Source organism: Ambystoma mexicanum, chromosome 11 (assembly GCF_040938575.1).
Source record: "Ambystoma mexicanum isolate Mex_15411 chromosome 11, UKY_AmexF1_1, whole genome shotgun sequence".
NCBI lineage: Eukaryota > Metazoa > Chordata > Amphibia > Caudata > Ambystomatidae > Ambystoma > Ambystoma mexicanum.
In genome coordinates this window covers 929273362-929295906 of record NC_090934.1, presented here as the reverse complement: position 1 = coordinate 929295906, position 22545 = coordinate 929273362, and the positions used below count along the sequence as shown (strand labels likewise).

The following is a 22545-nucleotide window of genomic DNA, read 5'->3' as shown; positions in this document are numbered from 1 at the left end:
TGACAAGAAATCCAAGATGGAGGAGTGGCTCCAGCCGCTTCCCGGACTACACACAGCCACATGTGAGGGGGAAGCAATTTCACCTCAACTAATCATACTGCAGCACTAATAGGCATTCACATATGAAGTCCCCAATACCCAGACTAGCTAAAGGGAAGGAACTGCACATTCAAGAGACATCCCAGGCAGCAGAAATGTGGGAATTTGGAGAATATTGTGACAGTAGTTTTGAGCAAGTGTGCTATTCAAGAAGGAGGCAGTTGAAGGAGAGGGGATAGAGATAGAACAGGAGGAGGCTGAGAGGAAGAGGCAGCAAGAGATGATAGGAGGGGGCATCAGGAAATGGTAAGAGGAAGACATCAGGAGGAGGCAGGAGGACATCGGGAAAAGACATCAGGAGGAAGTTGGAAAACAGGAGAAAGCACAAAGGGATAGCAAAATGGGAGCTAGCGAGAGCAGAAAGGAACATGAGGGTACCCTTAGCCCAAGGAAGGGGTTAGGGTTAAGACCCCAGATTGAAATATTTAAACCTAGAGTGGGATGAGGAACAAGCATGCTGCATTGAGGAAGAGAAGAATAGAGAGGTTGTCCAGAGGGAAGAAACCAGGACCCGGGTAAAGGGAGGTGGAAAGACCTTAATCTCCTCTGTGAAAACTGGGGCAGGCAACCTCAGTTGGCTATTTCTGTAATGGAAGAGCAACTCCAGCTGTATCTATGGTCACCAGAAGTGACAGAGCAACCTTTACAGGAGCTACAGGAAGGATCAATACATCATCATCAACAGACAAGCCAGAGGTCTTTTGGAGAAAGAACCAGAGACCGAGTAATGAGGAGGTACCCAATAAGCATGTGAATTTTAGAAGTACCACCTTTGGCTGGTAGAACTGTGAACTTGTGAGCTTTAGAAGTCTCTTGAACTACTAGAACTCTTTACATGACTGTTATGAAACCTGACATTTGAGTATGACCCAGAAGAGAATTTTTATTGTGTACAATAAAAACTTTACCTATGATCTTGTTTGGAAGTTTTGCCGATCCCACTTGGCTATGTTCAGGCCTAAAAACATGCACTTGTCACGAGCAACATCCAAGTTACTCATGGTGAGTAAGAAATTATGTACTGGGTGTATCAGGAGGACTGAGGTGGCAAGTGACTTTTTATGGCTGTCTAGTAGATTACAAATATGCATGTTTTCCCCTGCTGTATGACTGGTTACTAGCAGGCTCCTTATCTATTCTGACACTGGGAGCCGATACTAAAAAGTTCCTCCCCGCTCTTGCTTTTCGCCTCACGCCAATGGACCCGAGATGAGACCCGACATCTGGCCCTAGTGCTGTGCTCGTAAAGACCGGATGGGCGTTCCACGATAGACTTGTTCCTCCTCCCACCTGACGCACACTACAGGTGGACTCAATCTGTGCATTGCCCTCAGTGGAACTCTTCCTGTCTCTAGAAGTGACACCACTCTTCTAGTCTCTACTTCACTGCTCTTCTTCACCTTTCTTCCCTTTCTTCTCTCCCTAGGCGACTCCTTCTACCACAAAGTAGACTCCAACCTCCTACCGCCTGTTTTTCTCCAACCAGTCCTCTACTCCAATTTAGCTTCACTGCTTCTCCAAATATATCACTTCTCTCCCCTCCTCCTTCCACCTTCCAATATGTTTTCATTCCTTCTCTCAATATACAACTACTCCTCCAGTCTTCACTTCCACTTTTCCACTAGTTCTCTCCGCCAACCTATTATATCACATGCAACCTATCTTGTTTCCCCTACTGCACGTCATTGAGGAATTCCGTTATCACAAAGTGGAAAGACGACAAATGTAGTTTCTTTATGTGGTCACAGAACGGCGAGGTGGCTTGCAAAATTCTCTTTACGTCCTGGCCCCTTGCTTAATCTAATGTAAGAGAGGCTCCGCTTGTTGATACATATAATCAGATACAATATATTTGAATAAAAAAACCAATATGCAGTGCCCAATGTCCAACAGAAAAACGATTTAACCTGTTTAATAAAATGAATCTAAAAACGTTTTGTGCTTTAAAATAAGTAATACCATGCAGATAGAGTCTTGCTCTCTTGTGTCAAACGCCAGGAGTGCACAAAATAAACATACTACCCTAAAATGTTCCTCAGTAATGAAAGTCTAAGTATCACTGAAAGCTATTTTAGGGCAAAGGAATTTGAAAAGCTTGCCATGTCTTTATAAGTGCTTCAGTGACAGCTGGAATCCTGCTCAGTGCTGGCTAAGCAGCAGGCAATTTGACATCACAAAATAACTGTAATAACGGATAACAGTACAGTATTGATGTAATTTTCTAATTACATGCCAGTAATAATCTCGCAACTAGCCTCTTAAAAGAAAATTGTTTACAGGCGTTTAGACAGGTATTGCAGGTTGCCATGATATATGGGATAATAATTCACTTGTTTCGGGAATGTTATAAAATCTATACACACCTAGTTGGGGTTTAAGGATATTCTTCTCCAACCCTCAACTATTGAAGCCAACAACTTGAAGAACTACAGATTCAATGCAACTCATGTCGCTTACGCAGCGACTGTGCTTTGTTCCGCGAGTTGGCTGTCTAATTTATTACAGCGACCCTTTTCGCTCATGCACCGATTACCAACTTATCTGGTAACTTTCGTCCCACACGACTTCCTCTGCTGCATCCACTACATAAGATGCAATTTTATCAAACACACCACTGTAGGGTGCCACTGCGTGCAGCTCTTTTCCCTCCATTTGCAGCTATTCAATAGCTGCAGGCTCATGCAAGGGCACTTTCCAACTTATTGACCCTTCTCTTTCATCGTGCATGTGATTGGCTCAGCATACCAATTTTTCGCCCCATACCTCCTGATGAAGACGTTGTGCAATATACATTCTACATCGAAACCAGTTGAGTTTCTTCTCCAGGGATGTGACCTATACAATACTTTCCTTTCAGATCCACCCTTGTGATAGACAGTTTTAATTATTTCTATTGCTGTTTGTTATTCAATTTCTAAATATCAAATCAAAATAATCAGACGGGACGCGTGGATTGTGCACCTCACTCCCGACTGTTATACAATTGTGTCATTTTTAGCTATTGTTGTTTGGATGAATGCCACAATGAATGATGTATGGTTTGAATGCTGCACTATAATTGGTTTTGATAATGGACTACTTTTAGCCATGTGTTATGTTTACCCATGTTGCCGTGTAATGTAATGTTCTCTAAAGTATTGGTCATTAATTGATTATTTTGTATATTTTTTGTATCACAGTAAATACAAATTGATACATTTTTGTAAGCAACTCAGTTTTGCTCTCTGGACATTTTTTCCGGACTTGTATGGTACAATAATACTCTGGTCCAGGGTATAGAGTTTTCGTGCTTCTTTCTGCTCTTGTGGTGTCTTAGTTAAGATAGCCTGTGTCACTAATTTTGCTTATGATCTCCTTTTGCAATCTTCTTGAGATATGTCAGTGTATTAGTAAGCATGCTTCTACTCCATGTATGATACCTCAGACCATAGTATGTCTTGCTTCCAGAGCACATTCAAGTTCTCTCCGGTTTTACATTCAAACGCAGGCAATTCCATCCTACATTTTGTAATAAGCCCATTTCCCATTATTACTCACTATTCACTAACCTCCAGCTTCCCAAGCAGCCATCAGATATCTAGTGATTACAAAATACAAATATTGTATTCTCGGTTCGTTTAGATAAACCAATGACCTCTTGAAGATTTCATGTGCCTATTTCCCACAGGGCTGGTTTAAACTATTTTCATCTAGTCCTTCATATAGCGGGCATAGACAAATAAAATGTTTCTACTCTTGCACTGCAGGATTTATCCTAATGCTCATGCTGTTTTCAATGCGGTACATATGGTAAAGTAAAAATCCAAGACGGGTTGCTTTTGTTTTGGCATCCATTATTTTTATATACAAGATTACAGTACTATGCTGCACCAGTATTTTAATGAATGCACCAATCGGATATTTTTCATATTAAAGTGCAGTACTGTTTTGACAGTGCTTTTTTGTAAATAATAAACAATGAGAAATGGCTACTAATACAGTAACAAGCGGGAGCGGGGGTACAATGTTGACATTTACACAGAAATTAGACCTAAAAAAGACACTTGGAGAGAATGTATGCCTTTGCCAAGAAATACTCGTTCACAATTGCATATTATTGACATATAGTTACCCGCTACTGCACATATTTTATTCATCCAACGGCAAATTAATTTGACCTTTCATTGGTTCCCCAATCAACTTCTTCCTCTGCTTTGTTGTCTTGCAGGGGAAACCCCCCAAATGCACCCCCCTTGACCCTTACCTCCTTCACCATCTCAGCACAGTCCCTCCTGACATCTTGTCTGCACATGTTGTTCCTCATCCCCTCCACACTGCCCAGCGGCAGAGTGTTGGGCCGTCAGAATTCTGTAAGTGGCTCTTTCTCCTCCACTTCACCGATTTACAGAAAACAACAATAGTATAGACTTTGCACATACTGCTTTTTCTTTCAGGCAGGCAGCTGCCATGTGTTTTGCATTCCAGTTGGATAAACATATATGCACATGGATTTGTTATCCTATAAAATAGTTTTTTTCAGTAATGTGTTATTTTCCTGTTTTCATAATGTTGTCATCAGTTAAACAGTAGCATGCCCTTGAAGATCCAACAAGACAACAGCACTCACTGAACTCAAACCCTGACCATGACAAGTGGATATACACTAAATCAATAACTTGGTTTTACACAAATCTAGATTGATGTTGAGATTATAGACATGCTTTAGCATCTTGAGGGGACTACTGTATCTGAACAAGACTCAGAAGAAGAGGATTACAATGAAAAAACGAAAATGTCTTTTCACTGCTGCCCCACAATCTTGAAACACTCCTGAAACTTGCTCAGCAACAACCTCTATATTCTGCGTAGAAAGTGATGTAGCTTCAGAACAATTTCCTGGAAGAAAACGGAACTGGTTTTCAGGCAGGGAGATACCCGCAGATTGTTGCAAAGACGTGTGTAGGGTGTGTCCAGGGACTTCCACACCATCACTGCAGACTGCTGTTGATGAGCCACCAGAAGAACCAGTCCTTCGAGATTCATGATCTGCAAGAATGGCCACAAAAAACACAACATGTGATTGATGTAGATGAGCTCCAAAAATGCCACAGAAAGGGTGACATCCTTGAAGAGAGGACCTACAAAAAAAGGGCCACAAGAACCGGAGCAAATCATTCATGTACAAATCTTTCATGTAGAGGAGCCACAAGTCAATTATATAGAGAATCCACAAGAAGACACATAATTTATGAAGAGGCTCCCAAGATCCACACACAAAAGCATGAGTATATTCTAAGGCACCTTCAGACACCAAGAGGTATTAAGAGGCTGCTCACAAAGTGCACAATGTTTAAAGATATTCCACTGAAATGTGCAAGTTTTAGAAATCTTCTGAAGTAGGAAGATGACCTGTACCTGGCCACAAATGTGATTGGAAATGCTTATATTAAATTCAAACCCATTCCCATTATCTAATGTACAACTATAAAAGGTTGTAAATAATAGTTTTAAAAATACAATACAACACTGCACCAGTGCATATGTACATGAACGTTGGTTGTGTAGGATCAAGAGAGTAAACGGGCACTATAGCATTAAAAAAAGTATCTAGCAATAAAGAATCATCAGCAACAATGCTTGCCACTGCTTAGTCAAGGAAAAGCAAACAGAAATCCTTAAAGGACAGAGGTTGAAGTTGGAGGGAGCCAAGTTCCTCTACCAAGCTAAGGAGCAATAGTTGCCTTGAAGTTTGAACAAGTAGAGGAACTATTAGGTTTCTTGTAATAGAGTAGTTTTCGTGTAATAGGGTGAGTGATTCTGTATGGCTTCTGTAGAAAGACAGCCTGCTTAAGAGGGTTTGCTGCAACTAATTGGAAGTAGTTGAATTAACATATTTGCATATTTGGCACCCACTGTGTGTGTATACGCAGCATTTATTTATATTTACTTTTGAGTTTTATAACGTGCCAACTCACAGAGGTGCTGCTTCAAAGCGCCTGGGTAAAACTGATGCAGGACAGACTACAAACACAAACGGTTTGACATATGAAAGGAATAGGAAGCACTGGGTGAAGTTACAATTCCAAGTAGTCTGCTTAGTTACCGTCAGTATTGGAGATCTCAGCTGACATTTGGGCTACATGGTGTGGTTGATGCTTTTGGTAAGGTTCCATTAGTTCCACAAATTCTAGCGCTTGCAGGTAATTCATATTGCAACAACCATAAAAGTATTGGAATTAGGAAAATGTCAGTTAAATCCTCACAGCCCCAAGGCAAGGAAACTCAAGATCATCAGGTAATGGTAAATGTGGCCATGTGGCAGAAGTACTAATCATAAGGTATACATCCCATAGAGTTAAATATAGGAGTTACTGGGTGGAGGGAAAGTTCTTTGGTTAATTTAGCCAGATTTTCACATTTCTTTTGAACCTCTTGATAGCATATAATTTTTTCAGGGTTGTATGAGAAACCAAAGGGTGTCTCACTTGCTAGTCCCCGGGGGATGCCTTTATCAGGTGGCCAGGGACCAGTGCGGGAGGATCACCTGGGTGAGGGATCTTCAGGTAGTGGGGGTGAGACAACCAATGGTGAGACGCGGTATCCTCTCCTTTTCCGTGCCTATACCCCATCCTATTTGATTCTCCAATGTTCCAACTCCCCCCCTTTCTACATTAACGCTGGACCGAGGAAGAGGAGGATTGAGAGTAAAGAGGCTAACACTTGCATATCCCATTGGACATGACCCCTTCATAAGGTCAGGCAAAGTCAGGCACTTGACCGTAATCACATCCATCTGATACCCATTAGCTCCCCCACATGGATAAAAGGGGGTACATGGAGACACACTCTGAGCAAGGTGAGACATGAGAAGGAGCAGATATTCCGGGGCGAAAGCAAACTTATTGGAGCAGGACGAGGGACCAGAGCGAGGGGTAGGGAAACCCTGAAGATCCTTGCAGGAGGTTGTTGCCTCTGGGAAACCAGGAAGGATACCCAGAGAAAGCCAAATCCCAGACAAGAAGAAGCCTGCATTGTGTTTTAAGAACGCCAAAGAACGCCAGTGACCCTCCCCGGTGAACGGCAGAGTTGGGGAGGAGAGGCCAAGCCTGTGGTATCAACCTTGACTCATGAAATCAAAGCCGCAGAGACCAGAAAGGAACGCACACGACCAGTGAGTTAGCAAAAGACGCGAAAGGCCGGTTTGTGTTAAGGAAAGATTGAAGCTGCAACAATATATCTCTGAATTAAAGGTTGCGCGCATGCTGATGAGACGCTGAAGAAAGCAAACCTGTATTGAACTTTAGAGTCAGCGGTAACTGTGAAGCCAGTGATACAGAGTAGCAGAGTGGTCTGGCGAAAGGAAACAGCCCCTCGAAAGTCTGATGTTTCATTATAAAGCAACAAATTGAACGAACTCTGAAATGCGCAATGGTGAAGATTAAAAAGCGGTTAGCCTTAAGAGAAAGATTTCTTTGAACTTTTCAAATGATTCTTTTATGGAACTACCAAGACCAAGAGACACTGGTGCAAATACCATAAGAGAGCTGAAGTGAAAGTCAAAGTGGTCCTGCAGAGGTCTATGAAAAAAGCCTTGCACATTTGAAAGTCTTCAACATCAGTGAAAGGGACGAGCCAGACTGAGGCAGACCTGGAAGATGAAATAAGTTCAGGGACGGGAACCCCTAAAATGTGAATAAAGCTTGGCGAAGGGAGCCCCTGCAGGTGCTGTGATTGCGAGGTTCGAGACCGGCTGAGGGAGATCTATGCTGAATCAGGTACTTTTGTTGAGCGGTCCGAGTCTGACTGATGGAGACCTATGTGAATTTTTGTTGAACTGTGAAATAACTTTTGGTGAACTGAAAATAAAGGACTTTAAACGTGGAAGGCCAAGCGGGCCTCGACCCACGTTTTGAACTGCCTTTTTTTGTTGATAACCTGAGCCAGAGTTCATCATGCTATCTACGGGGGCCGCCTTACCCAATGCTGTCCAACGTGGGGAGGAACGCCGACTCAGCCATCTTGATCCTTTATGTTATAACACTGACTTTCCTTTGAATACACATTCCCCTTCACACACTTTTTGAATAAGAGATAGAGCAGGCATTCGTTTTTGTTTTTTAGTATAGGCCATTTTGATTTGACAGACTGTCTAGGACTTTTTTTTTTAATTATTTGATGGTAGAGACTACTCCCATCATAGCTATAGGGCAAAGTATGAGTTTTTCCAAACCACATGAATTTAATAAAGGTTTTGAAATTTGTAGCTCTTGTGTCGTGTCATGTCATACTTGTGATACCATGCCTCCCTTACAGTTGTGAGGAGGGTTTTCAAGAGTTTTGCATCTAATAATGTAAAGGATCACAATCTGTGTTTCAGTTCTTATAAACTGGGTGTATTTTGGTTGTTCACCTGAGATACCAGTAGTGGTCTTGTAGGCACATATGTTTACATGCAGGAATTTAGGATTTGGCAAATAACAGTTGATTGTGTTCGTTATTCTCTTTGTAACAGGGAAGCCAGCTGAGTTTTCAGCCTGGTGAGATGATCACAGAGTCCCAAAAAGTCTTGCTGCCTTATTTTGAACAAGCTGCAGTTGGTTTTTGTTTAGTCCTAAGTAGAGACTATTACAGTAGTTCAGGTGAAAGAGAAAAGGGCTCTTGTCACCTACATTTTCTTTATAATTTCCAAGAAGGGGACAATCCTCCAAAGGATATGGAGCTGCAGGTGTATTTCTGGCTGTAGCAAGCGTTTAGTGATGAAAATGATACCTAGGTTCTTCACCTTTTCCGACAGGGTGAGTGCCACACCCATGAGAGCGGCCACCTGAATGGGAGTGTTTTTTGTAGTTAGGTTTCCAAAGAAGACCATCCCTGTTTTAGACGCATTAAGAAAGATTACATATGGTTCAATCATGCATTTTCTTGGGGAGTTCTTTTTTTTTTTTTTAATGTTATAGTTTAATTTTTTTAAACTTTTCATTTGTCTCCAGTTTTCCTAGGTTTCTTTTTAACTCATTACATGTTTGCCAAGACTTAGAATTTCTTGTAGAAATTGGCATATTGTCAAGATGAGTTTATGCGATCTCCCGTTAAGCATCTCCATCCATCTCTCTTCTGTCTCCATCGCCTGTTCTCCAATCTTATAGTAGCTGCCGAATCTGGATCTTTGTTCTGAGAGACCCTTGCATTCCATTAGTAGGTGGAAGAGCGTTTCGGGCTTTTGGGTGTCTGAACAGAAGTGGCAAAAATGTTCTGTTGGAGCAATTTGTCTGGTTTTGGCTAGATAGAAACGTGTTGGTATTATGTTCATTCGGATTTTCAGGTATTTGGCACAGATTTTGGCATCAGGAAAGATGGTCAGGTAGGCTGGTAATTAGTTAATGTATCTGATGTCTGCCTCACATTGTAATTTGAGGGTGTATTTTGTTTTTTCCTCGAGGGTTTTTATCCAGTCATTTTCCATTATTTTTTTTTTTGCATGTTGCGGGCGCAGCGTAAGCATTTCATGTGCGATTTCTTCTGTTTTCATAAGTTGCTCCAGATTGTCTTTCCACTTAGCGAGGATTGTGTTGTTCATTGCTCCGTCATGGGACTTCAAGATTTGAATTGCTGGTGTTTTCTCATCGGTGAGGAGCTTGCGATATAGGTCTAGTTGTTTCCATAAGACAATTGAGCTGATGGACTGTACTGCTATTTCGTGTCTGATCCTAGGCATAGGGAAGGAAGGAGGCAGCTGCAGGATCTTACGCCAGAAGAGGGCTTCTAGTTTTGTCCAGGCATAGTCCGTTACCTGTATCATGGCTTCTGTTCCATAGACTATTGTCGGAATTACCTTTTGCTTATAGTAGGTGGTTATGGGTTTGAGTATTTGCCAAATTTGCACTGGATCACACACCCTTAGTTTCAGAGTCCACTCTTTTTCGGATTTGGATTGGTTTATGTGGATGCCCAAGTATTTGAATGTTGTTACTTCTTCAAGCTGTTTGTCATTTGATTTTTAGTTGTTTTCCATTGTTTTTGGTTGGTCTGGACACTTGCATGATTTTTGTCTTTTTCGTATTGATGGTGAGTTCGTTGAGGTTCATGTAGCGGCTTAGTTGACTGAGGCTGTTTTGTAGACCTGATGGTGTCTTGTCCAGCAGGATGATATCGTCCGCATATGTCATAATTTTTACCGGTATTGAGGGCATCGGACAGTAGATGAGTCTCGATGTCTGTAGTAAAAAGATTGTACAGTGTAGCTGCTAGAGGGCATCCTTGTTTTAATCCGTTTTCGGCTTTTATTTTCGGTGTTGTATGGCCTTCTCTTGTAAGTCTTATTGTTACAGTGGTGTTTGAATGAAGTTGCTTGATCGGGCCCAGGATGTCGTTGGGGCATTCCCATTTTTCAAGTTTGTTCCAAAGTTTTTGCCAGGATATCCCATCAAAGGCCATGTTGAGGTCTATGAGAGCCACGTAAATTTTTGTTTTGTTATGGATTGCTTCGTGTTTTATCAGGTTTAGCAATAGTACGTTGATATTTGTCCCAACATTTGGGGTGAAGCCAGTTTGTCTTGTAGCAAAGAGTTTTTTTCAGTTGCCCATTGATTGAGTTTTCCTAAGGGATCCAGTAGCGCAATTGGGCGGAAATTTGTCGGGTCGTCCCTCGGACCTTGTTTATGAATGGGTACAATGGTTGCAGTTCTCCATGACGTAGGTATCCGATTGAGCTCGTTTATGTGTGTCATGATGTTTCTCATGAGATTGGCCCATGAGTGCGGATCTTTCTTTATCATTGCGTTCAATGTCCCGTCAGGGCCTGGTGCACGGGATATATTGAGTTTTAGAATCATCTGAAAGAGGTCTTGATAGCTGCAGGTTACTGTCCACTTTATGTTCTGTCTTTGTGATATTTTTCCAGTTTCTGGTGGCCGAGCTTTGTATATTTTTGTGTAGTGTTCAATCCATCGATGTTCTGTCACATTTCCTGTCAGTTTCTGTTGGTGTGCTGCGTTGTTGTTCAGAAGATTCCATAGGTCTCGGAGGTTGTGTGTTTTGTAAGTTTCTAAGATTGCTTCTGCATCTGCTTGTAGTAGCATCATGTGATGCATTTTAATCCAGTTTTTGTATTTTTGTTTGGCCGCTTTAATTTTAGTGAATGAATCTTTGTCTTTTTTTTCGTCAGTTGCCGAACTGTGTGTCTCAGTGCCCTTTTCTTTTCGGCAAGCTCCTTGTTGTAAGAGTGTTGGTGGGTCTGTAAGGTTCCTGTTTGGCTGGTTTGTAGTAGGGTTGAAGTAGCCATTGATAGTTTAATTTCTGGTCGTCAGGTACAGTGGTTTGCATAAATTGTCTTGTAAGTGAGATTGTTGCTTGTTAGGTTATGCAGAGTTTTTTCAAAGCTTTATAGAGTTCTAGGGAAGTAGGACGATTGGGCTGAGGTTGGCGCGGCATATCTTGTCCATGTACGACAAGTTGGTTATGGTCGCTCTTTGTTGTTGCAATTATGCGTGTTGTTTCTATTGCGTCTCTTAGTTCTTTCGAGAGATAGATGTAGTCGATTATGGCGGATGATTTGCCTCGGGACCAGGTGGAAAGAGGTTTGACTGTTTCGTCTTTAGGATAGTCAATAAGTAGTAGGTTACGGATGTTGATTTCTTTAGTCCATTTTTTTGCACAAATTGTTAGTTTTCCATTCGGAATAGGTTGTCCGTCTTTTTTCCATAGATGGAGGTTTAAGTCTCCACATAGTATGAATTCAATTCTTGTATGTTTGAGAATGAGGTTGTCGATTGTTAGAAAGACACCATCCAGGAACGCTTTGTTGTTAATTGCGGCTGGATTCCAGTACAAGTTCATAATTGAAATGTTTCTTTCATGCTTTGATGTCGATGTATCAGAATCTAGGCCTCCCTTTGTCGTTATTTTTATAACTGTGTTTTGTATCCACGGGTTGATATTTGTGGTGTGTAGTATAGACCATGTAGGGACGATCTTGATTAACGTGAGTAGACCTGATGAGGGTCTTCCTTTGGTTCTTAATGGGGCTGGATTGAGGAAGGCTATAAAGCGTCACAGCATGGGGTGTTGGAAAGCCAAGTTTCTTGAAAACAAATGATCTGATATGAGTCGAATTCAGGTGAAGGGTCATTAAACAAATGGGAGTTTCCCCGTGTATTCCATGAGCACAGGGTCCAGCTGTTTGTTGTGTCGATTAATGGTTATGAGATATTGCTCAGCTGTGTGGTGTCTGAGTAGTTTAGGCTGTCTTCCGATGCACACTGACGTCTGATCGGACGATCGTTGTTATAGCTCATCCTTGTTTCATCTTGGTTGTATATACTGTCTTCTAGGGTATGCTGTCGTCTGACTTGGCGATCGCCATTGTTGTTGGTTGCGTTAGTTTGTTCAGTTTTGGAGTTATCGCCCGCGATCTTCTTGGAGTGGTCAGACATAGTTGGAAGGTTGTTTGAGTTGTTATGTCTCTCCTTTGGCTGATTTCTCAGATGTTCTTGTCTATGGTTTGATGTTAAGGCGTTTCTAGGGTTTTCCTTTCTGATGATTTCTTCGTACTTTGCTTTGATGTCGGACGTGCAGCTAAAACCCAGCTTGTGTAGCGCGTCTGAGTTCCGTAGTACCTGTGAATATAACTAGAAAGATTTTGAGAAGAATTTGATATTGTCTGCTAGGTTGATAATGTAAACATTAAATAACCTTTGGCAGTGTTCCAGATGAGATTTGGAAGTGGGGGTATTTTACTCCCCATTTTTAAAAGGTGGGAGTAAAATGATTATTCCGGGAGTAAAATGTAAATCCAATTCCCAAGGACAGCATTTTATAAGTGAATAAAAATATGTTCTAACAGAAAAACCGATTTAAAAAAAAATGTATTTCTTTGCACCTAGTTATTTATGCACATTAAAAGATACAGGTTTACTTCTTACAATCAGGCAGTTACAACATTAGTTTCTTCCTGTGGCACCACATGCACTACTGGTCCAAACATATTCATCAAGGTGTGAAGGTGAAAGCAGGGGTGCAAGATTCTACATGTGTATTCCCTATTTTTGTTGTGAGTATTTTGACTCCCTATTTTTATTTATTGGGAGTATTTGATATTTTTTTAGGACTAAAAGTGGCAGATCCCTTATCTGTAGGGCTGGCCTTTGGGTAAGATAGATCCATTAGTGGTACCCCACCTTAAGGGGAAAATTGTTGAGTAGAAGTCTCAACCATTAAGGTGCAATGGTGATACCCTCATGGTAGTTGGTGATCCACTTCATGGTAGTAGCATATATTCTCATCGGAACCTTTATTCCCTGAACTTTTAATCCTTAGTGTCTGTTGACTGACTAGGCCACTCGTAGATCAAGGAGTACTAGGACTGTTGGTGTACTTTTGTCAAGTACTTTCAGAATCTCCACTTTCTTGAAAAGGATACGTTTCTGCACTCTGTTTAAGCGAAAACCAGATTGGTGTTCACGTAGAAAGAGATTTTGTTCACGGTAGAGGACCAGTTGGGTGGCATTTATCTTTTCCAGGACTTTATCAATGAAAGGAATGTTCAATATGGATCTGTAGCTTTGGGGTATCTCGAGGTTTGCACTCACATTTTAGGCAGGATGTTATGGTGACAGTTTTTACTGATGTTGGCATACTGCCCGATGTTAGTAATGTGTTTACACCAGATTAACTATGTTTGTCTTGATCACGGCGTTTGGGCATGGGTTCAGATTGTTCAGCTGAGGCATTTAGTGTCTTAGAGTTATTAATCAGCTCTTCAGTTGTAATGGAGTTGAATTACATACATTTATGCGGATGGCCGTGGTTTATGATGCTGTTCCATCTGGTCGTTGCTGGTGATCAATGTTGGCTTGAAGTTTTGGAAATAGCATCCTCGATGGCCCTAGCAAGCGAGTTTGCCAGTTCTTCTAAGGGTTTGGGTTGAATACAAGTTTGTTGTGGGTGGGTTAGTGGGCAGGTTTTTACATTTTGAAGAATCCACTTTAGTTTTACACTATGCAGAAGAGATACTTTTTTGATAGTAGTTATTTTTATTTTTCTATAATGGCCCTATGGTAGACCCGGCTATGAATTGTGCATACTAATTTGTCATTAGGCGACTTTAATTTCTTTAACATGCTCTAGATTGTGGCCTGTACTTTTAAGGGAGGCCAGTTCATCATCAAACCATTTGTTGTTGATCTCATTTATTGTGCAATTTCATTTCGTGTTCAGTGGTGCAATAAATGTCCAGTGCCTTAGTGATTTCTATATTCACTTTTTCAATTAAGCGAGAAGGGATGTTTCCAGCATTACTGTCATCCTTGGATTGTGTGAAGTTTTGCTCAACATTTTGCTGGCTTTGTTAATTTATCTTGTAAAGATAGGATGTTTTGGTTGTCCTTTTTGGTTAGATTATTTATGTAATGGTTGTGGATCTCATTCATTTAGAAGCAGGTGGTGATCAGACCATGAAAGTTCCTGGTGTGTGGTCCGTTTTAGTTCTAGCTCAAATGAGTAGGTGGCATCAAGGGCATGCACAGTTTAGTTTGCAGGCTAGTTAATGCAGGGTTTGAAACCCAGATTATTCAGGTTTGGGTGAATAGTTTGGAGTTAGGATTATCTGGTTGGTTAAGCCATAGCTTAATATCACCAATTACAAGGTATTTATTTGAAATGTTGTGTATGTAGTCAGTATCTCTGACCATTCCTGGGAAAGGAGGGTTTGGTGCATGGAGGGCATTTGCATGCTGTTTTTCAAACTTGTAAAAGAAGGTGTGTCGACCTGTAGTAGCCTTCGTTTCTCTATTGGTAGGCGAGGGCTACCCCATCACCTCCCTTTTTGTTCTATTTGAGACTATTATTTGATAGCCAGATGGTATTATGAAGTCAATGACTACTTGGTAACTCTCAGTGAATCATGTTGCTGTGATTCTTAGCAAGTCCACATTGAACTTTTACACTGGCTGACATTGTTTGTTTTTTCAGAGATGTGATTTCTAATTTCTTGGGTAGGGGAAAGATTGTGAGTTCATGAGGGGTTTAGGTTGGTAGATGAAGTAGGGTCTTGAACAGTACGCAAGGGTACTCTGTTATTTTGGATGTCGAGACCCAAGTAGACTGAGGTCAAGTACATTTCTCATTGGGACACTGCTAGTTGATTTCCTGAGTTGGTTAGTGGTAACGTTATTTGAAGGTTAAGGGTAAGTTGGAGGTTCTTACTGTCTTTGGGTAGTCTGATAAATGTGGGCAGTCTGTCAGTGAGAGCAAATGAGGTCGTATTTTAAGCCTAGAATATAATTGTTCCATTATTGCATATGTTTACGGTCAGTTTATGTTTTTTTTGTGAGGAGGGACGGTTGTGTCCCAGTGTAGTCCTGTCTTTCAGGGGTTTCAGAGAATTCTTTGAAAAAGGTTTTAAAGGTCATCAATCAGTGAGAATCTCACAGCACCATTCTTTGTTATTGTGGCCAGAATAAAAGTCGGCATAAAAGAAGTCTGGGTTATTATTGTTGAATTTCCTTTTTTTTAATTGTACATCCAGTATTGAGGTAATTTCAGGCGGGAAGTTCATACAGTAAAGGTATTTTGGTGATTATTATCTTTCAACTAATTTTGACCCGGAGAGGGTTTAGGCGGCATGAGTGGGGGTTGTCGGAGAGAACATGAGGATTTAGGGGGTTCAATAACATTTTTCAAAGCAGATAAAATGAAGATTAGATACATTGGCAAAAATACCAGACCTTAGGGACCAGATTAAATTTTTATAATTGCAGGTCAGATGCATTATAAATGTACAGGCAATACATAATTTAGGGTCTTCGATGTCGGGCTCAATTTTCTTTTAATGCTGTTAAGAGGAAAATCAAATATATCAGCAATAATACTGGGCGTTCTGGGGCAGATTCATTTTTTTTAAATGCAGGACAGATGCAGATTCCATATACCAACAATTATACAGGGGCTTGGAGGCCAGAATTAATTTTTTTAAACGCAAGTCAGATGCAATATAAATGTACAGATGCCTCAAGCATAGGGGAGAAAATAATAGCAACCTTATTTTATGCACACAATGCAATTTTATTATCTAAAACCCCTGTTGGGTTGCAAAGTTAATGATCTGTTTTTAACATTTTTATCGAAAGCCTAAGGACTCAAAGTAAATATTGCTAAAACAAAGATTCTAGTTTGTCACCCAGTCAGGGGCAAGAAGCCATCCAATTTGCGATTCACCATAGTTTACACCCCGAAAAAAATTGTCAGAGAGTTTGGTACTTGGGTATAGAATTAATGTTATCAGCTGGAATCCCCATACTGTCAAAAGCAGTACAATAGTGAGTAGAAGCAGGGGAGCCATGCTCACATTTCTTAAGTGCAACAATGGCTGAGCTCTATTGAGTGCAATTGAGGTGTATAATACACAAGCAGTGACAGCTTCCATCTTTGGTGCAGAACTATGGGGTAATTGTGATACCTCAATGATGGAAACTAAAGTGAATAGAATCCTGAAAAGGCTCCTTTCCTTACAATAGAGTGCACTCTTGCTTCCAAGAACTAAGCCACTTATTTTCTGGTTTAAAGTCTGGAATAGTGACCATCTCAAAACCTTTGCAGTCATTGCATGAATTTCTTGAATGGCCAGAGCCAATGGACTTCCCTTAGTTTAAATACGTAAAAAGTATGCTATGCAAGTTGAACCTAGGAGAGTTGTGTCTGAGCCCTGCTGTTGTGGTATCCAGGCAAAAGCCTTATTGAAGGTTGCATATCATTCTTGGGTTTGGAAAGAACTGTCACATACTAGTGAGGGAGGTCGCTTATCGTGTGACTACCTGCTCAATGTTAAAAACCATGGTACCCTCGAAACATAGCTTGATAGACATTAGGTGGCCGTTCGCACCCTTTTTGTCAGGATGAGATTGGGAATATTGCCACTTTTGACCTTTAAATGGTGAATTTACTGATCATCTAAATGCTGTTACTGTTCCTCACAAGACAAACGATTAATACACGTCCTTTTTATTTGTATAAATCCTTAAGACTTCACTGGCTGAAACCTCCGTTACAAGCGAAAGGTATTTATAATATAGTGGAGACACTTGCGTTATGCAGATGATCATGATGCAGAGAAATCTATGGCTCAATTTATGCCGGCTGCCTGGAGGGAAAGATTTAGATTTATACAGTTGGCTAAGTAATTTGCTCAGACCTGAATAGCTGTCTTGTTTTGGCCCTGTTTAGCACCCTCTGTCGGGTAAGTCTCCTTTTGCCTGTTGAGGTCAGCTTTATGTTTCTGGTTTTAACCACACTGAATGAAGATATTTAATTTGTGTCCTGCACTCTTACCTGCCTTTTGTAAATTATACCTCTGGTACTGTTTGATTTTGTTTTAAAGCACGAACCGCACTTTAATAAGTTCTTATTTTAGATTGAGTGATGTATACTGCAGAATAGCATTTTTAATAATGGAATTTTCTTTTCTTTTACTTATTCAGGTTATGCATTGATGAACTATATGCCCCAATGTAACCTTTTAGATACTCAAGTTGTTTTATTTTATGTATGTATGTATGTATGTATGTATGTATGTATGTATGTATGTATGTATGTATGATGGTTTTGCAAAAATAAACAATATATATAATAAATGTAAAGGCAATAATACAGGACTTTTTTGTTTTTTTAATGCAGATAAGATACAAAATAAATATACCAGCAGTCATACAGGACCCTAGAGCCCGATGCATTTTTCAAATATGCACACCAATACAGAAATATCCTTAAAATACACACAAAGCTACAAGGTCTTACTGCCAGGAGCCACTTTTAAATGGATAAGCAACACACTTCAGACTAGATCATTTAAGTACACCAGGAATTACAGGGCTTTGGACCTACATCAGAGACATGCAATCAGAAAAAAATCAAATCAGCCTGTAAGGGTAGAAAGAACCAGAATGTAGTGGAGATTCTAACTTACTATTCAGTTCAGTGTAGCTGTGCTGGTTAACCAAGCCCAAAGCCCATTACCAAGCCTTAAGGGCATTACTAAACCCTAAAAGAGCCTAACAGAGCCTGCTCTTATCTGTGCAGCCATTTGCTAGGGACACCAGGCGGGTATAAACACCGACAGAAATGTACTGGATGTACAAGGGCTGGAAGGTCCAATCAGAGAGCTGCCTGCTTCCAAAATGGCAGCAACATGGAGATTCAAATGCTGGGATTTCAGCTCAACTCAAGCAGGGAGCGAGCAAGGGTTTTGCAGCTGGCTGCTGGTTCCAAGGGAACACAATTAACCAGAGGAAGCATTAACCTGCACATTTGAATAATCCAGACATTCACTTATGCAGCATTCACTGGCTCCTGACATATGTATAACAGAACTTATACTGTAATTAGTCGATCAAGGCTCAAATGAAATTAAACCCAAGGAAGTAAAGCCACAAGAAGTTAATACTTCTCAAGTTACGCACTGCAATGGAAAGTGACCAGCTCCCACAACATAACCATTTGTAAATTCCAGTATTCTGACTGGCTAAGATTTAAAGTCTGGAGGGCGGATGCAAGAGTCCCAAAAACATTGTTATGTAAATGAAAGTCTCAATAAAACTGTAATTTGTTTATTGATGGGGGCCTGCTCATCTTCCTAAAAAAGCCCTTTGATGACACATCACGGTTGTCTGCACATCAGATTAGTGCGGTCATTAGACTGTGCTTTTTCTCAGCTAAAGATGCAAATGCTTCCCCTTAAATTTTTCTCCTTTTCCCACAATGTTCCTGTGTTTGATGCTTTCCTCTCTGCATGTTGGGATTACAAGATGAGCATTTATTCATGTTTTTCTAGACATTTTCAATCACATCTATAAGTACAAAAAAAGTTTGTCTGTATGCACAAGGAGATTCAACAGCCTCATTATGTTTTGATGACCGGTTTTCTCAGGGGAATGGCTGACAATTCCTAATCAAATGGCATTTAAATGATTTGCCCTTGTGACAAGGTCCCCTGCCTGATTCGGGAAATCACCAAGGCAGTGACTGGGAGGGCTCCATGCCACCCTGGGCCATCGGATATTCCCCAAGGAAGGTAGCGGGATGATCCCCATGTCACTTTGTTCTGCTCCTCAACAAACAGTTAAGGAACAGACACACAGGGCCTCCTTACGAGTTTGCCAGCCTGCAAATAATTGTGCCGGTAGCAACGTACCAACGCCCTTTACGGACCGGCAAACTCTAGAGTCTGCTGGTAGGGGCCACGAAACTCCCGGCAGGCCTGACCTGCCGGGAAGCCAGGCCCCCACAGGACAGACTTCTCAGTGAAGCACTGGCACCGTTACCAACAGTGCCAGTGCTTCAGTGTCCCCATTTCTCCACGGGAATGGGGAGTAACCATTCTACCGCAACTTGAGATATCCTAGTGGCACTGGGGTGCTGTCGGGATATCAGACGGCAGAAACTGTATTACAGGGTCAGTGACAGGGTTCCATGCTAGTCAGCACTTCAAGCATTGCCTCTGGAGGTGTAGAAGGGGAGGTTGGTCTAAGGCTTAGGTTGGTGTTGGGTGGTTTAGTTGGTCTGGAGGACGTTTTTCCTTAATGTTCTTCCCTCAGGAAGCCTTCGTTTCCCGAGGCCAAGATGGAGGTTCAGTTCTACAGCCTTGATTGGCTAAGTTTGTTTCAGAGCAGGTCATGGCCCTTGTAGCTCCTGTAAATAAAGTGTTTCAATTCCCTTTCCCTATAGAAGTTGGAAAATTAATTCAATGATTTATAGTTTTGAACTCTAATCTGAGAAGACATTTGAGAAGGTGTTGGTAGCTATTATCTCTGTGAGCAGAACCTGGAAGGAGAGGAGATCAGTCTGCTGAGAAGGAAAACAAGACCAAGAGACTAAGCTAAGTGCATCTGTTCTTTATTCTGAAGTAGAAACTTGATTTCCTGAATTACACATAGAAGGAAACGTGTGGTGTGCAGTGTAATGCAGTGAAGTTTTAATACATGTTAAGAACTCACTTGTTCAGCAGATGAATCCATGAGCGGCAACGGTATGATTAAGGATACCGTGCGCGTAATATAAATTAACTGTTGCGTGCGGGCGTCGTGACGGATTACTAACCCAGCTAACATTTAACAGTTCATCCTAGAAAAGAAAAAGAAACTGGGTATACTTTTGTTCGGAGTTGAAGCATGATGTTTTTTTTGTTCCATGTGCATTAGAGGAAGGCACATGAGAACGTTGCGTGCGCGTCTTGAATGGTCATTTACATTCAGTTAACGCCAGTGCACTGAAGCGTTTGACAATATGCATGTTTCCGGCAGAGCTGAGAAAGACTTTCCCTTCGTTAGAAGTTGTGTTCACCCTGCGCACCAAACTAGAGATTTTCTGCGAGCTGTAAGTAAACAAAATAAGTTATAGCGGGCGTCAGCATCTTGCCTGCAGCTGTCTATGGGCCTCATTACACGGACGGCTGTAACCATGGCGCTATTAGCGCCATGGTTACCGCCGGTATTTTACCGAGTCCGCCATGGTGAATGGCGGAATTACTGCCCTATTCCAAGGTGTGTGGGGGCGGTAATTCCCCCATTCACGATGGCACTTCCCCATTCCCATTTTTGCCCCCATAGGGCTCAATGGGAATGGGGAAGGCGGTAATTACGGTAATTACCTCCGAGGTCCCTTTGCGGGTCCCGTCCTTAACGGCTGGTAAAACCAGCCGTTAAGGAAGGGTCCCACAAAGGGACCTCGTAGTAAGGCGGTAAGGGTTTACCGGCACTGGTACCCTTACCGGTACCGGTAAACCCTTACCGCCATCCGTGTAATGAGGCCCTATGTTTCCAAAGCAAGTACTATTGTGCTGAGGCATCAGCTTTAAAGAGACAATTCTTATTTAGTTCTACAAGAAAACTAAGGCAGAAGTAGGATATTCAGCACAAGAAGCAGCAGAGAAGCAGCAATTCAGAAAAATCTGAGAAATCCCAGCAGCACTGTTTCTTCAATCTGTATAGAGACAATACTCAAGCCCATCAGCCTTAAAGAATAGCAGGTACTGAGGGGAGATTGGGTTTAAAATGGTTTTAGGAATTCAGATAACAGCGCACTTGATTGAGTAATCTGTTGTCATTTATTATAGGTCTTCTACTGAAGATTACAACCAAGATGAGAGCAGGAGGCGAGAGCAGTAGAAGATTGTGAATTTGTTATTTTCTCCACTTCCTCTTTCCCCTTGGGTTCGCCAACTTGATAGTTGTAACAAGAAAGATTGTTGGGCCGGCAGGCTTAGGGGGTCTGGTGGGCCTTCATCACTCCTGCAGGAAAATTGGGCACACCTGACAGTCGGCGACAACCCTCATAATGAGGCCCATTGTCTCACCAAAGAACTTTTCCAAGGGTCCAGTCCCTCCCGAACCCACTGGCATATCAGGGCAGACTAGACCTAGAGGTTTGGACCTCGACCTAGACCCTTGTGCACGGTAATCAGCGTGTTCACCTTTGCCATTTGAGAGTGCCAAAAGCTTGCCCTAGGCAGAAGCAAATATGTTATACTCAAAAGAGCTCCTTTAAAGGAGACACTTGTGTGGGAGTGAGGGGCCAGTAGGCCCCCCGTCCCTCGTCCCTCATTTCCTTAGTACAAACGTGGACCATGTGCCTCCAATGGTGGGGAGTGCCCCCATTGCCCTTATGTGATGCCAGCATCTGTTGGCACTTGCATAGATGGGGCAGTTGCGCAGGACACAGGGCATCCATTTTTTGTGCCCCCTTGACGCCATCTTGGTAACTAGGCCTCACTGCGATAATACGAAAAGGCTTCTCTCCCCTTTGCAGCGCCATGCACACAGCACACATGACCCCCACCTTTTCTCTCACTGTCTGGAAATCTCTGCAGCCCCATTCTCACGCTGAAGCCGGAGGTAACGGCAACAAAGAACAAATGTAACATCTCACTCTTCCTCTGAGATCTCTGCCCTGCGTGTGAACCGGCTTGAGCCAAGCGCTCTGGTTCATCCATCTCCACAAATCTGTCCATGACACCTCACTGTCGCTATTGGAAAATTACTGCCAGTGTAACCCTGTGTCCCTGCAAGGTATTCTCTTGATGTACCAGATATGCAACCTTGCCATGGTGCCCACCTAGCAGGCCCCCAACTAACATTAGACCTCTGGTGCAGTATATTGTCTCCCACTACTAACAAATGCCAACGTGCCTCAGATTCTTTAAAAGTCCAGACCCTAGCTTCAATCAATGCAATCATGATGGTCAAAACCCTTAACCTGATGCTCTATATAAAAGTCGCAATTATTAATGATGTAAATACATGTATGACGTTTATAGGTTTACAATGATTTGTTCAAAAGAGTTGCAATGATCACTATTTAGTGCATGCTTCACAAAGATGTATTATGTTAGCTTAGTTAGTGGCCGCCCTACTTCACGGCGACCTGACCTTCACCCTTCCTGGACACTGACAGTCGGACCACGTGATGTTCACCCTCCCACCA

The 22545-nt window shown here is 41.8% G+C and overlaps 1 protein-coding gene across 1 annotated transcript in view; it reads right to left on the bottom strand.

Annotated features, from left to right (window-relative positions):
* Positions 1–3915: 3915 nt before the first annotated feature.
* The window catches only part of GATD1 (glutamine amidotransferase class 1 domain containing 1), a 160564-nt gene continuing 141934 nt past the window's right edge, over positions 3916–22545 (bottom strand). Inside the window, exon 8 of the mRNA XM_069624035.1 lies at positions 3916–5124. Coding sequence (XP_069480136.1) covers positions 5118–5124 — 7 coding nt within the window. The 3' untranslated portion in view covers positions 3916–5117. The remainder of the gene's footprint in view (positions 5125–22545) is intronic.